Source organism: Corapipo altera, unplaced genomic scaffold, assembly GCF_003945725.1.
Source record: "Corapipo altera isolate COAL_440 unplaced genomic scaffold, ASM394572v1 22b, whole genome shotgun sequence".
Taxonomy (NCBI): Eukaryota; Metazoa; Chordata; class Aves; order Passeriformes; family Pipridae; genus Corapipo; species Corapipo altera.
The window spans coordinates 19,142,489-19,158,245 of NW_020884876.1; the positions used below are offsets into that span (position 1 = coordinate 19,142,489).

The 15,757-nt window shown below is 37.7% G+C and overlaps 1 protein-coding gene across 3 annotated transcripts in view; it reads right to left on the bottom strand.

Annotated features, from left to right (window-relative positions):
• MND1 (meiotic nuclear divisions 1) overlaps window positions 1-15,757 on the bottom strand; it is a 57,780-nt gene that overhangs the window by 32,344 nt on the left and 9,679 nt on the right. For all 3 annotated transcript variants that reach the window (XM_027636210.1, XM_027636212.1, XM_027636211.1), the window contains 2 exons: window positions 4,078-4,152; window positions 2,134-2,248 (listed from right to left, as the gene is read on the bottom strand). In XM_027636210.1, coding sequence (XP_027492011.1) covers window positions 2,134-2,248; window positions 4,078-4,152 — 190 coding nt within the window. The remainder of the gene's footprint in view (window positions 1-2,133; window positions 2,249-4,077; window positions 4,153-15,757) is intronic.

Below are 15,757 nucleotides of genomic sequence, written 5' to 3' on the forward strand. Positions count from 1 at the left end.
AAGAAGAAGGAAACCCCAAATGTAGAATGTGACCACTGCCCACTACAAAACACATTTTATTGAACAATTCAACTCTTTTTAAGAGTGCGATTTTATAACGTAACAGCCATCTCTAATTTCTGACTCTAAAACAAGGTAATTTAGAGTTAGAAATTTGCTCAGGTGATCTAACTGAAAATAATCACAATTATCTAAATTGCACAGAAGTATAAAATCATATCACTCACTTGCAGTTCAAAAATACTTTAAAATCTGTGAATGAGTAACTTTTATTATAAGGTTTTTCTGCAAAGCATCAGCCGTAACTTTTATGTCTAGCTGAATGCCTTCCATTGCCTGAGATTCTTTATTGCCTTCTTACACTAAAAACCATAACTTCCTGCAGCTTGTTCTGCCTTTGCATTTTTCCGCACTCTGAAAGAAGAGAAATACCCCCCAACGTTTTTTTCCCCCCTTTCCCTCTTTCCCTTAAAGTCTGTAAAATTCCATTCAGCTTTGACACAGACCTTAAGTCCCCCAAATTGACATGACCATTTATTCAACTCATACATTGCCAGCAACAATGTGCACTACTAGTTCAGTAATAACTGACAAAACATATAATGAAGCAGAAACAATTTTTAAATTAAAGGTCAAGGACAAATTAATTTTGAAACACTACTGCATATTGCCCCTGCAACAGCGCTAACCTCATCAGCTCCCTTAATTGCTCATGCCTCCATCACAGAAGTTCACATGGACCTTCTACATACTTTAACAAAAAAATCCCCCAAGCAACCAAACAAAAAAACCCCAACAAACAAACAAAAGACAAGAGCATAAGTGAAGTAAATAGGTATTACATTTCTTTCTCCTTCCCTCTTTCCAGGATATTAGTCTCCACATTGCCAACTAATGCAGTTGCCCTAGCATTCAAGCTGTGATTTGCCCCCTTGTGCCTGGTATTCAGGAACGTGCTCACCATGAGTGGTTCAAAAAAGAGGCTCCTCAAACCATTCAGTGCAGTGCTTACTGTAAGGGTACCTCAGCAGTTAAAATACCTGACATTACACATCCCTCTGCTGTCAGTATCTGCCTAACCTCGCTCATTTTTACAGCTGGAATCAGCTGGAACGTGTCTTGTCCTCAGGAGAGCAGGCAGCAAGGGATTTACAGCACAGTAACTAACCTCAGGTCTCAAGTTTGCTTATTCCCTGGCATACCATTACATCCTTAGGGAAAGATAACACAGCTGACAAAAAATGTCACAGCCCCTCAAAATAAATAATATCTGTCCAGATTTGGTGTATGCTGCCAACTCTGTTTATGTTCCTGGCTTCCTCTCAGAACATTTCTAGTGCTGTGGACTTTGTTAGAAGAATAGGGAAAGAGGAAGATTCAGCCACGTATCTGTTCAGAAAAAGGACTGTGCCTGTTTCTCGTCACTCTGTAGCAGCATGTTGGCATTACAGCAACATGCAGTGGTGCTTGGGTAGCAATGTAAGAGCCTAATAAATAAAACATGAAAGTTGCAGTAGAGAAAATTCAATAAAATTTCATGCATGTTTTTCATTTTTCATGCTAAGGATCAGAATATTAAGTACATTTCAGTGCCCAATTTTGTATTAAGTATTAAAGTCACTCATCATTCCTTGTATTCTATTAGAACTAGAAACTCCAATCAAAGCCCAGCATGTCAGAGACAGTACAGTCAACGGTGTGATACCACACTTTTGTATGTGATAATTAAGCATCTCTAATGAAATGCTTATGTTCTAAATAGATAAGTTAAGTACCTGTTTTGCCAGCATGGAACTGAAGGTAAGTGGGAACCAGACACTACTCTTCCTACACACATTCTAGGGTTCAGCACAAGTTATAGAATTAATATGGTTCTAGAAGAATGATCCTGATATTAATTCTAAAGCATAAGTAATTATGGGATTGTTTGTTAACTGCTCAGTCATTGGCAGAGTAAATATCAACAAACCCCCTCATATATAATATAACAGAACATGAAAAGAAATGGTCTGTGTACTGTTTTTATTGCTCAGCTTTAAAAAGAAAAGCAGTTAGTTTTTTACTAACCTCTGCATACCAGATTTTAAGCTAAAGAAGTGCAGACCTTTTCACTTTAAACAATACACAACTTACGCATTTCTTCAACAACGTCTGGATCACATTCTCTGTATTTGTCTATCTCTGCCTTTAGCTGCTCTTTTTTCTGCCGAAGGGCAGCAAGTTCCTCCATCAGAGCTGCACGTTCTGCCTGAGGATTCAAAGTATGTTGGGAGACACACACAAAAAATACAAACCTTAAAAACAGTAATTATCACACAGAACATTTTGCAAGAAAACAATACATAAATTTAAAAGCTGCTTTCACTACTGCTTTCTGTCAATGAACCACTTGAGCATTTTATTTTATTACACAAAATTCTCAGTGACACTCAATGATATCAAGGACAAACTGGAAGGAAAAAAATTAAGGCCAAAATGGATAAACAAAAGAACAATTTTCTACAACCTTTGAACTCAATGAGATTTGGCAAACTCCAAAGAGATCTCTTAATTACTGAGCTTAAAGGTTAAACAGTATTTAGGAGTTCTAGTCTTGTAATTAAAGACAGCATTACAGAAAAACCTACCATCCACCCTTCCACAAACTGATATGCTGTGTATGAACACCCTCTGAATTTATTTTTCTTATTTGCCCACACCACTTGAGAGCAGTAGTCTCAAAAATAAGCTCAGATATTTATGACATGGTAGTCTGCTGGGAGTGTACACAATATCAACCTCAAAGATTCTATTGATCAATAAGAATCTGCAGACACTGACTCAACACGAGCTCTCCCACAGCCAACTCAGCACATACTTCTAATTCAGTCTGTAGTTACAGACAAACACTGTAACTGGCTGATACTCAAATAACTCATGCCAGGGCACTGGGTAGCCTAAAAGAGCCAGATACCACAAGTTTGTAAACCATCAGGTTTTTTACCAGTGGAAATCTCCATGGCAGCCCAGCAGTGTGAGGTGTTCATGGGGGTGGGGTTTTGTTTAGGTTTTGTTAGGTTTTTTCCCCCAGTATTCCATATTCCCAGTGCTTTTGCCAACAGTGTGGATTCAGCATGTTCTGAAAATGCAGAATGAATGGAAATCAAAAGTTTCCAGATGCTGAAGTATGGGCATAAGATACTCAGAGACCCACACTGTGATCTAGATTTTTCAGGACTTCTTCCTGATGTATAATCAGGAACCAAAATATTGGAAACACAAGCCGGAACAGGATTTCCAGGACCAATAGCTTTCTGTAGGGCAGGACACATGCTGGAGCAGACCAAATCTGGAACAGTTCATTTGGAAAGATGACAAGCACAACTGTGTGAGAAACCCACCCATGATTCCCTGATTACAGTTCACTGCGAGTGAGAGGATAAAGAATCACCATTAAAGGTACTGGCAAAAAGCAAGTTTTAATTAAATTTGTGAAAGTGAGACTTCAACAGAGTTTGATGGCAAGGTTCACTCTATTACTTACTAGATAAAGGAAGCATACACAGGAAAAACCTAGAGTGTTTCTATAAAACAGTTTGGATTCAAAGATTTGACACTTTACTACAAAATTCAATTCCAACTGAAAGCTTCTGGCTGTCCCTGTTTTATGCATTTATTTATTGGACTTCAGACAGAGCATTGCAGTGCAAATTTGCAACACAGAACACCATATCAAGTATTTCTAACTAATATGTTACTTCATAAATATAGTAAACATAAAGCCTAAATATTATTTTGTAGTGTCAACAGCTTCAGCGTGCAAAGAGAACCAGGTTTACATGGCTGCTCAGAACAGTAATTTAGCAATCTATACTACAAATAAGTTTTAAAAAAACAACTCCAACATCTAAATTTGTCGTTACTAGATTTGGCAGTTCAGCAACCATCGGCAACTTTGGTATACACCTCTGGGTAGTTCAAGTTTTAAGATATTTTTAAATCTGAAAGCACCTGGAAAGACTACACTAGTATTTACAAGAAGTGCATACTTGTAGCCCTATTTCCTTGTAGGATTGCCTCCCCCTCAAAGCAACTTACAGTATCTTCACGTCCAATTTTTGATTTCTCAATGCTTTTTTGTAAAGCTTCTTTTTTCTGACTGCTTTCAGCAAACTGGTAAAGGAAACAAAGAACAAAATCAAACTTATTCAGTAACGTATATGAAATATACCTATAAAATGTGTATACATATTAATATATTTAAATAAACAGGTGGATATATCCTTTTAAGATATATATATTTATAACTTATGTAATAAAAATAAACAGAAAATAAACACAAAAGCACCCAAATATAAATCCAAGGCTCTGAACCACAGAGAAGAATTACAGGAAGCAACTTAAAGTCTAAGAAATTTTTGCTAGGGTGGCACATAATCTTGCATGTTCAGCATGGGACCAAAATCCTATGTCATACCATGATCTGGCATCGCTATGCAAAGGACTCCATAATATGGAGGCCTTGGATTAGATGATTTCCTTTGGTCCTTTTCCAGCTCTCCCTATTTGGTCCTTATTCCAGCTCTCCTGTCACCTGCTCAGCAGCTGACACTGGTATTCCCAAAGTCTGGTAAGCCACTGGCATGGCCCCAATCCCTTTTACATGCTGGTGAACAGAAGCCTCTACAGCTCAAAGGCCTGTAAAGCGATGGCCCCCTTTTACTGTGCTCCCTCACACTCCCAGATCTCACAGAGTTCTCCTCCTTCACGCCTGAGGTAGACGAATCTCACAGAAGTCACATCTCACAGGGCTGGTGTGAATACTTCCATTTTCCTGTTATTCCAGGACAAATAAATTTGGAAAGAGAGATCTCTCTCCATTAACCTGCCACCCATCTTGAACCAGGACCTTCCAATTTAGTTGGTAGTTTTCCAGAGATACTTTGGAAACTATTTTTAGCTGAGCAGGACATATGACTTGACACATACACAGCATTGGCCAAAGCCCCTTGAAATATTAAATGAGATGAATGAGAATTTAAAAAAAACCCAAACTAATAAAATATAGTTTGAAAACCATTTGAAAGAGAAAAGAAAAAACAAAGGAGAAACAATAGCATGCTTTTTAAGTACTTTTTGGTTTAGTTTCAAGATGCTTCGAGCACCAGTCAGGTAGAACATTAGTATATCAGACTAATTGGGAAAACAACAAGGATGGCTGTCAGAGCCCAGCTTTTATTCTGCCCTACCCCAAAATCCCTCACACGAAGCCTCCACTTCTACATTCCCTTTCTTACTGAGGATCCCACTGAGTGGAAAAGCATTCCTAGACATTTCTTGCAAACCCTAGCCTTGATAATTTAACCATATCATTTATATCATGCACCTGAAACACCAAGGCCCCATTCATACAAAGCAAACTGAATGGTTTTGGACCTACAGTCATTTCTCAATTTCTATTGAAATTAATGTTCAGTTCGTATTTTCAGAAATACATATTAAAAGTAAATGCATAATAAATATCAGGCAGAGCTTATTGCCAAGTCTTGGAGATCAGCCAGAACAGAAAAGCCAGAAAAGAAACTCCATCCTGGTGGTCCAGATAGATTAGGACCCAGCCCAACTGCAGCTCACTGGGTTTAGTGGTTCCTTTTATAGTCCAATTTTTGAATATAATTACTCTTTCTGTGTTCATGCATGTGTAAGCATACATATGGACAAGAAAGTTTCCTTTCTAAAAGAAAGTTTTAGTTTTTCTTCAATTTACACAGAAAATATACTAATGGTAAGACATACATAATTTGAGGAAAAATATGTCCAGTTGTTTAATTATTGCTCTCAGTGAGAGTAACCACAGAGACAGTGTAGGTTTCAGTATGTGGCTTGAAGTACACCAACGTCTTAATTTTGGTGGATAGCTAAACAGTACTCCTGCTGGGCTTTCCAAATTCTTAAAAAATTAGGTGTGTTAGTCCCCACATTATGCCATACTAAACAGAGGGATTATAGAGTTCAGAAGAGGACAAGTACTCAGGTGCAGTTTGCAGTTCACAAAGCCCAGGGAAGACAAACGCCAGAGCACACATTATTTGGCACCTCTGAACAAAGAATTTTTCTGGAACAAAATTGGCAGAGGAGGTAGAGAAGTCAAGGAGCTTATCTAGGCCCTTAGACCACAAGTGCAAAGAAGAAGCTAACGTTCTCTGCAAGAGAGGCCATAAAGGTGTTGTTTTCCCTGTTTTTTCAAACTTACTAAGTTCTAAAGGAATTTTTCTGCATTCACTAAAATGGATGCACAGAAGGAGCTCTCAGGGCATTGCAAGTCATAAAAGCTGGTTTCCAGCTTGGAAGCACGTTTCACAGTATGGCATCTTATTATTTTCTTGATTCTATATTCTACATAATTTAATCATGAAAGAGACACTAATGACAAACTCTGGAGAGAAAGACTTTTATTAGATTCTCACCTAAATAACACGCAAGATTGTCGTGTCATGAGGTTCATCTGCCTAAAAGCAAAGATGATTTTTACACAATCTTATTTAAGATTTTGCTTTCTTCTCTCACAGATTTTAATTTTTTGGATGTTTTTCGGTTTTTTTAATTGTCCTCACAACCAAAAAATTTACAAAATAAAATGAAACCACAGCTCGTTGTGTATTATTTGGAAGTCACAGTGAGTATCCCCATGACAACAAACAAAAGATGAGAATAAGGAAAGGCATAGCTGAAGGCGGCAAGATATTGAAGAAAAGCTAACGTAGGACAAGGATACAAAGGGTAGGAACAGATGGCCAGGGTCTGTGCAAGAAATCTATAACAAAGGGAGAAGCAGGAAGGCTTGGATACAGAGGTGGTAACACAGCTGAAAATAACTGTAATAAGAGAAGGGAAGACAATCAGCAAGGATAAAGGAATCTGAGGAAGGAAGTATACAGATGATACAGTACTTAACTGAAAGGTAAGGGCAAATGGCAGATGACAGCTGACAGGTTATAGGGCAATAAGAGAAAAAGCAGAATTTGCAAGCGTTGTGTATGTATGATAGCAGAGGATGACATCTGGACAAATACGGTAACTTACTTTCCCACTCACCAGTTGTAGAAAAGCCTGGTTGCAAAGAACAATAGAAGCAGATGGAATATTTCAATCTTTGGAGCAACCTTGGGACATTTTTCAAGTGAATTGGCAAACAATTTCTCAAGGGAGATTAACCACTCAGAGAAATGTGACTCCTGCCAATAGCAGTGAGACTGATCCAGTGAAAAAGATATTGTCTCTCCTCTATGTCTCTTGAAAGAGATGACTGGTCTGACACATGAACAACTTTGTGCCACAAGTGTAAGTGACCAGGTATGGAAAAGAAGTACAGAAAGCTTCATGTCTCCAGTCTATCTGACTGCTCTGAATCAGCATATGATTAAGCAAGATGCAAGAAAGTGGCAAAAATATCATTTAGGGGAAAACTGTTCAAAGAATGAGGGGAGACTAAATAATTAAAAAATAAGAAGTTGAAAAGATTCTTCACAAGAGCATTTTCAGTGTTTTCAAAACACACTGGGAGCCTGCAAGAAGACAGTTTAATGAAGAAAGTAACTAACATCTATAAAACAGGAGATTTGGGGAAGAGTTTCTTTAATTTTACAGACCAGTGTGGTCAATTAAGTGACCACTGGCCTAGCTTAGACATTAATGCAATCCAAAGTCCCCCAAAGGGATGATTTTTCCTACTCTGCAAAGGCTTCACAATGTTTAGCCATACATTTGTGCAGCAGTTTGTGTGTGGAAAGTGCTATGTGCTGATGATAACCATCAGTTCCATCACGGGCCTTGGGGTCTGGTTTGTATCAAAGGATACAAAGATTAGACGTACACACATAATTTATAATATAGTATGAACACATTAATACCAGGGTTCCACTTCAGCAAGTCAGTGCTGTACATCTGGAAAAAGAACATTAACCCCAACACATAACAGCAGCAGTTTCAGTTCTATTCCTTCTCAAAACTTGCCTGATAGACTTTTATTCTAGAATAAAAAACCTATTTTTTTTTCTCCAGCCCAAGTTTTTGTTGGTTCTATGCCTTCTGGTTCCTAGTTCTTAACCACTCTAACCACCAATATCCCACCAAACATGTAGCTTGTCTCACTAGCATATTAAAATACCTACAAACCTTGTGTAAGCCATGCAAACACATACCCTGAGTATGTTCAGTGGACAAGAATCAAACCAAGGTCTCATATGCTAACCACCAAGAGCACTCACAGCTGTTAGCCCACTGTCATTATGGTCTTAAAGAGAAATATCATACATTTGGTTTTCTTTCAGCCAAAACACTCAACCAAAAATGGTATTAAAAACTACCGCTATTGTGAGCATCACTCACTGTGGCACTACGAAAGAATACAAACATCCATTTTTTGATTGTTTGTAACTTGCAAAGTTATTTACTTTAGGTTTGAAGCTCACTGTGCTTTGTTTCAGGCTAAAGGCAAGGCTAGTTTTCTTTTGGCTTATACAAAAGCAGTTCAAGAGTTTTAGGGTGATATTTGCAGTAGGTATTTCTTCCCTACATTAAAACTAACCCACTACTGAAAAACTTAAATGGAATTGACAGACAGCATGGAGAGAAAGTACTTCAAAGCATTCCTCTAGATTCTAAAGATAGATAACAAAAAAATTGAAGCCAAAAAGCAGCCTAATAATATATAGAGAGCAAAAATGCAAAGATCAACAGCCAAAGAACAACATGGAAATATTGAAAACAGACCGGTTGTGTTAGAAGAAAGGCACAGAACGTTGCAAAAAGAAACCACTCAGCAATTACTGTTGACTAAAACAATAAAACTTTCAAGAGGAAGAAAAGTTCCAAAGGGTAACAGATTGAAGCGCAGAACTGCTTTCTAAAGTACTACACTAAGTAAGCATACAGCTACTTCTTTTACATACACAGTCACAAATACGTACTTCCAAGGGCCTCCAAACAGACATAAGCAAGCTTTTCAGTCAGCTAGTTGTGGTCACAGCAGAGTAGAGAGCTCTAGTGTGGCCTGCAATACTGCAGCTTCCACTCTGCTCTCAGGATGCAGCGCACCACTCGTGAAATGTCATTTCTCCATATAACCCATCCAGTGAACTGAACTACAGCAGGAGCAGCTACCAGGTCCACTGGGACTTTAATCAGGGATGCCATGTACCCTTAGTGAGGCACAGACAGCAAACACACACTTGTTATGTAAATACAATTAAAAGGTCTATTTTTTTTTTCTTTTAATGTTTGTGAAAGAAAGAGAAAAGCTGCATGCAAGGTCTTACCCCAAGTCACTTGAAGTTATTTCAGCAATATGAAGTAGTGATTTGTGTTTGCTGGGACTTAGAAGGAGCAACTAGGAAACTGAAATAGTTCTGGAAATACAGGTGAAAACAAGAGTAGAGATCAAAGCAATTTGGAATAAGAATGTGAACTCAGAAACTGAAAAATAAACAAGATTTTTTTCAGTAAGAGAACACCATAAAATGGATGAAAAACAGACTGTAGAAAAAGAGAAGAATTAGGGTCCACCATATTTCTGTATTCATAAGAACTTTTTTTTCTTAAATACTGCATTATAGGTATACTGGAAAAATGTTAAATCCCAGAACACTCTTCTCTTTATGTATACTACAAATTTTACCATGTAAAGATTACCTCATTTTAAATGAAATCTTTGAAAGAGTCAATTCAATAACCTGGGAGAAAGTAGGAAATAAACGTAACTTTCTGGAGAAAAAGGAGACCCATAACACATTATATTTGCTATTCAAAATGAAAGGCTGGTGCACTGGTTTTTTAAAGTGAATAATACCTGTTCCAAAATATCATACTGCTAGTCCTACCAGTGTGCAAGTTCTGTCTTTTTAATGAAGTACTGAAGAGATAACGAGTGGGTATTTTTTTTGGTTTACGACTGTAGCTTAAGTCAGTGATTAAAAAAAGTATCAGACACACATACTAAATAAATAAAGGGGTTTTCAGGGAACTAATTGAATAAGTATCAGACTCTCCATACAATTGTCCTTACAACTAAGCACTACAAAGATTCTCAAAAAATAATAATTCCAAAGTTAGAACTTTGCACTCCTAAGCAGTATTTATGTGTTTTGCTTGAGTATTCATGTGGGTAATACTGACTTACTCGCCCCTCCCACAAACACAATCAATTTTGTATTCCAAGAATAAATTTAGACCTATAACCCTGATTTACTTAGCACGCTAACACATAAGAGTGAGACTGAAGTATCACATGGTAAATTAGGCATGGCTCTATTCTCAGGTCATGTTGAATAGGAGATGAGTCATTTTTCTTTTTGTTAAATAAAATAGAACGTGGGTTATCTAGAAAAAAATAAGTGAGGAATTCCCCCTCTGTTGGAACCTTCATCTATCCTATTACAAGCTTTATATTGCTGGTTTAAATTATTTTAAAGATTATTCCTATATAGTAAACCCCTTTACATTAAAAGTAGTTTTTAATTCAATTGTTTTCCATCTTTTTAGATTTGCCATAATAATTAAGTTAAAGTTTACTAAGAGAAGTCTTGTCATGAGCTTTTGTTTTTGCTTCATTCATTTGCAACACCATTTGATAAGTACTAGTTATGCAACAGAAAAAAACCACCCCAGGCCAACCTCCTTAATAGACAAAAGGTGAAAGAAACAGTTGTGCAGGCTGAATAAAAGAACTGAATTTCTGTGGCTGCTTTCAGAGTTGGCATAATTGGCACGACCTGAGGGACAGATGGCTGTCTACTCAGAAACAAATACCAAGTATGCCCCAATCAACTCCAAAAAACCCACCCCAAAATAACAGAAAAACAGCTGAAACACCTTATTCTCCAACATTGTTTCACAAATGCAAGTAGTCTAATAAGGAAAGCTGAAAGAACTTCGAAAGACATTCACATGACTGACAGAGCTATAGAAAATTTGAATACCTGGACATGAAGGATATGCTTGTTACTGCATATTACTAAACTGTTACTGCATTTACTAAACCCACAAAGTCCAAGGTGATAGTTAACAGGTCTGTTCAAGGCAAAAAGAACATTGAAAAATATTTTCCCTTAAAAAGAAAGAGAGAGAGAGAAGAAAAGTTTTAATTTTTCCCTAAAGGGCTTTTAAAGATTGGTATCCTAAGCAGCTGGGCTATACACTGAAAATGCCTTCAGGGACTAAATACAGACAGTCCCAAGATAAAACACATTATTCATCTGATATTCCCTGAGCTCAAGTCCTGCTTAAATACTACAAAAAACAAATCAAACTTTATTCCACAGACTTTTAAAAATGCCCAAATTCTACACTGAGATATTATCAGTAAAATAAAAAGTGACAGTAAAATACATCTATCAAATTTCAGAGTTTTGACAGCAGTCTTACAAATTCACTCTTTCTGCCAATTTCATCATTTTTAAGTAATGCTCAGACAGATAACCAAGTCATCAACAATTCCTGATACATAGAACAGTCTTTGATGGAATTACCATGTGTTCAAAAATAACGAGCTGTTTGGCTGTTATAAGGAAGACCTTTCCTCTAAAGTCTCCCTGTTCAAAATAATATCACGCATTTTGGTTTTATACTTGAGTTTTTTTCTAAATATTTTTTTTTATTCCTTTCGAAAGAAGAAAATGCTATGAATGTAGACTTCTGTAATTGCATGCTGGTAGTTTATTTCTGCATGTGTGCTAATTTTCTAAAATAAAATATGCTTTATTAATTGAATTACAAGATTTTAAGGTGAAAGTCAAAGTTCAAATTAAATAGGATTACAACTAACTGTGCCCATCAAATCCAGCTTTGAAAGTAGTATTGCCTCTGCCCTATCCCTAAGCTGGAAGCTCCTGGCCTTATAGCAGAGGCAAACTTCCAGACAGCACAGAACACCTAACCCTTTAAACTTCCTTGGGATACTGGCTTTCTGTTGATATGCTGAACTGTCACTCACACCTGCCATGCCCACTGTGGGGCACAGGGAGACATGCAGGGCTGCATCTGTGCCAGCTCTGACAGGGCTTCTGGGGTGCAAGCCCCATGTTTACTCCCAGTTTCTTTTCATTTCAGATTAACAATTTCATTGCAATGTCAAGGACTAAGTCAGCAGCCAGTATGCAAAGCCTCTTCGAAAAGGTAAACTGTGAGATGATATCACCCAAAAAACTGACAGTTTCACAGAAAACACTGTTTGAAAAACCTGTTGTTCTTTCCTGCATTATATCAGGAGGAATATATAATACACAGTAGTGGGGGATGGTAATGATTTATCCTTTTTAATATAACAGGAATCTTCTTTAAACCTATTTTATAGTCTTTAGAGTTCCTACAGAGGCAGCGTTTTTAAAAAAAAATTGCTCTTAAATCATGCCAATTTTACCTCATGCTCATCCAGAAGGAAGGAAAAGGAAATCTACACTTCACAGTTGCCATCAATCTAGTTACATATGAACAGCTAGTAAAAGGAAAAGCATGAAATTTAGCTAATGAACACCAAATTATGAAGTTGCTTAATTCTAACAGAAGCCTCCAGAGTATTTTTAGAAGTCTGCCATGACAGCAGTAACTAAGCATAGTCTCCAGGGCTTTGTAGCATGCCATAAAACATAATTCCAGAAGGCTCTAATAAGTTACAGCATTAGAAGAGTATTCTCTGCTGGACATTTTAAGGCTTACTAAATTCAGAATCATTTCAAGGAATCACCATTTTTCACGTGCAAGATGCAAAGAGGTAACAAAAACCCTGGACTGTTCAAATAAAATGTTATTAGCATTTTCTAGGAGACTAATCCAGGGAATAAGCTTTACAGGATCAACAAACAAACCAGCATAGATAAAATCAACGTATTTGCAATGTTTAAATGATGCAAATTCTCAGCCTCTTGTTTTAAAGGGCGCTCTTCACTGCTCCAGCTCCCTCTGGATGTTAACTAGTCATACCATACCAGTTTTGCAGTGGGCCTTTTCTTTATGAGTCTAGTCCTTTAGTTCAAATAAAGTGTACAGGTGAGTGAAAGCCTGCAGCAGGGAGGGGTCACTAATTGCCTCTGTTGGGAGAGTCATGACTATGCAAGAGAAAAAAAAACAAGTGAGGCAGAATTAAATGGAATCAGCCAGCACACTGGGGCTGCAGACTGTCAAAATGGCCAGGCTGACCCAAGGAAGAATAACTAAATACATGAGTAAGGGGAAAGCTAAATGACATGTCCTCAAATAAGATGGAAAAACAGAGGCCCAGTGTGGATATGGGAAGACTGCTCTAAGACCTTAGTCAACACACTGGGATCCTGCCTACATATTAGAGAATCACAGAATGGAAGGGACCTTAAAGATCATCTGCCATGGACAGGGATGCCTCCCACTAGACCAGGTTGCTCAAGGCCTTATAATGGGCATTAAAAGAGAGACGTCTTTAGCAATTAGACTTTTATTTTTCCTGGAAAGGGACAATCTATTATATTTTCTTCAACCCAGTAAAATTAAATTGTAAGCATACATATGTCTAAATCAATGAATGAGACAAACGCCTAAATAAATAATTCCTAACACAAGTCACAGGCATTAGTTGCAAAAGTTCTGATGTACTTCTCTGGTTTTAGAGGACAATTCTTTAACTACGCCACCTACTCCCTTATCATTAATAAAATATATACAAAAAGACAGCGCTAAGCTTTTCTAAAAGGTATTTCAGTAAAACTTAAAATCATTACAAACCTTAAGACACTTTATGCCTGCAAGTCCTTTATTTTCAATAAATGAAAAAAGTTGTTTAAAAACACACTGAATACTGCATTACTACAGCTTTTCAACTGATCATAATGTGAAAATCTTACATCCAAAAAAATAACCTGTTCTATCAAAAGCATTAGGTCATAGATTCTAAAGGTGTTGCACATGCACCTGTAAGAATAGCTCATCACTTCTACGAGGCAAAAAACCCCCACTGAGATCCTGAATTCAGAACCATCAGAGGCTGAAAATTGCAATAGAGACCTGAGGTATGCAAGGAGCTCTGTTAAGGGCCCATGGTGTACCATCTGCTGAGGTACAAAGCAATGCCAAAAGCTTGCTTCACAGCAATAGGGCCTGCAGGCACTCCCTGCTGATTCAAAGCGGCAGCCAGGGCACACATCTTGTCCAGCAGCTTCAGCAACGTCACCCGACTCCAAGCACCATCAGGCTTGTTACTCCTCACTGAACATGACATCTCCACAGATTTGTACCTCCATTCAGGGGTGCTTTTAGCCAGCCACCACTGAGCATTTGTACCTACTTGCAGTCCAGAAGCAATCAAACTGTGTGGAAATACCTCAACAACTGAGTGAATCAACTTGATCAAGGAAGAGGCTGCTCAGACTGAAACAGTTTGGGCAGCAGAAGTTTCCTGAACTTCAATCAGTGGTCTCAATCAGGCTCTGTTTAACAACTTCCCATGCAGTAACCCAGTCACAGTATTTAAGGAGGAAAAATACACCTAAAAGGTGTATTTTATAAAAGCCACTACAAAGCAAAATGCAAGCAAACCCAAGCTGCATCTTGAAAGAACTTTCTGATAGTTAAAACTCAAAATTTTCTGTGTGCATTCTAAACAAACATGGTTCTCTCCTTTTACTTATGTTGTCAAATATCTTCAGGATGATTCAAGCCACATTACTCACAATATGGTTATTTTTTTCCATTAACTATTTTCAAACAATGTGCATTCCTAACATAAGCATTTCCTAATATAGCATTGCCTTAGGTTATTTTTTTACTAAAATAAATCCTTTTGCTTTTCATATTTCAATGCTCATAAGTACAATCAATTTGATACATATGAAGTCACTTTATTTCAACATGTTGGTTTTTCGGTAGGGCTTTTTGTTTTGTTTTAAACTAGCTGCCAAATGAGAGTTAGGATGTATTGACTTCTAAATACTTCCCTTGGCTCAATATACGAGTCATGGGAAGTGAAAATCCCTCCTCTTACCAACCCTAGGGCAGGGATTTAAGGAATGAAACATCAACTAATCCTTTTTATCTTAACTAACACTGCCCCAATGCAATGCTTGGTGGGAGAAAAAAAATTGCCAGAAACTCTCAAATCTCTGTTGCTCATGAGTATTTTGATCCAAGCACAGGAAACAGCACAAAAAGTCCATCCTGTATCCTGCTCACAAAGATTCTGTTCAATCTTTTTTGCAGTGCAACATGACACCATCCTGCTCTCAGTTGGAACAGCAGCTCTAATACTGTTTGCTGTTAAACTTTCCCTTGCAAAGCCTAAGAATACAAAAGATTAACCCCCGGGAAAGTGACACCAGGAGAAATAAGGTGAGACAAACAACAATAACACAGTGACATGAAGGGGTTTGAACTGAACAGTGAAATGAACTCTTACAACACCAGACTGAGGAAAGGAAGCAAACTGGTTGTTTCCCCAAGCTATTGGACTACAGTACTCCCAGTACTCTCAATAGTTACACTAACAACCACAATATCTTTGAAGTACTTGGTATTTCAGGTCCCTATCTGCTAAAAGTACTACATTATGCTATGGCAATCCCGTATAACCTTATGGTTCCAACATATATGCCTGTCATACTGAATGCCAGACACTCTTCAATGTCACCAAGGACCATTGAAATTGCTTCTGCCTCCCTTAGGCCCTGCCATGTCAGTACTAAACCTGCCCTGTGCAACTCCAGTTGAGATGCCCTGGAGCCTGTCACACTGGCTATGGCAGAAAATGTGCTGGAGAGAT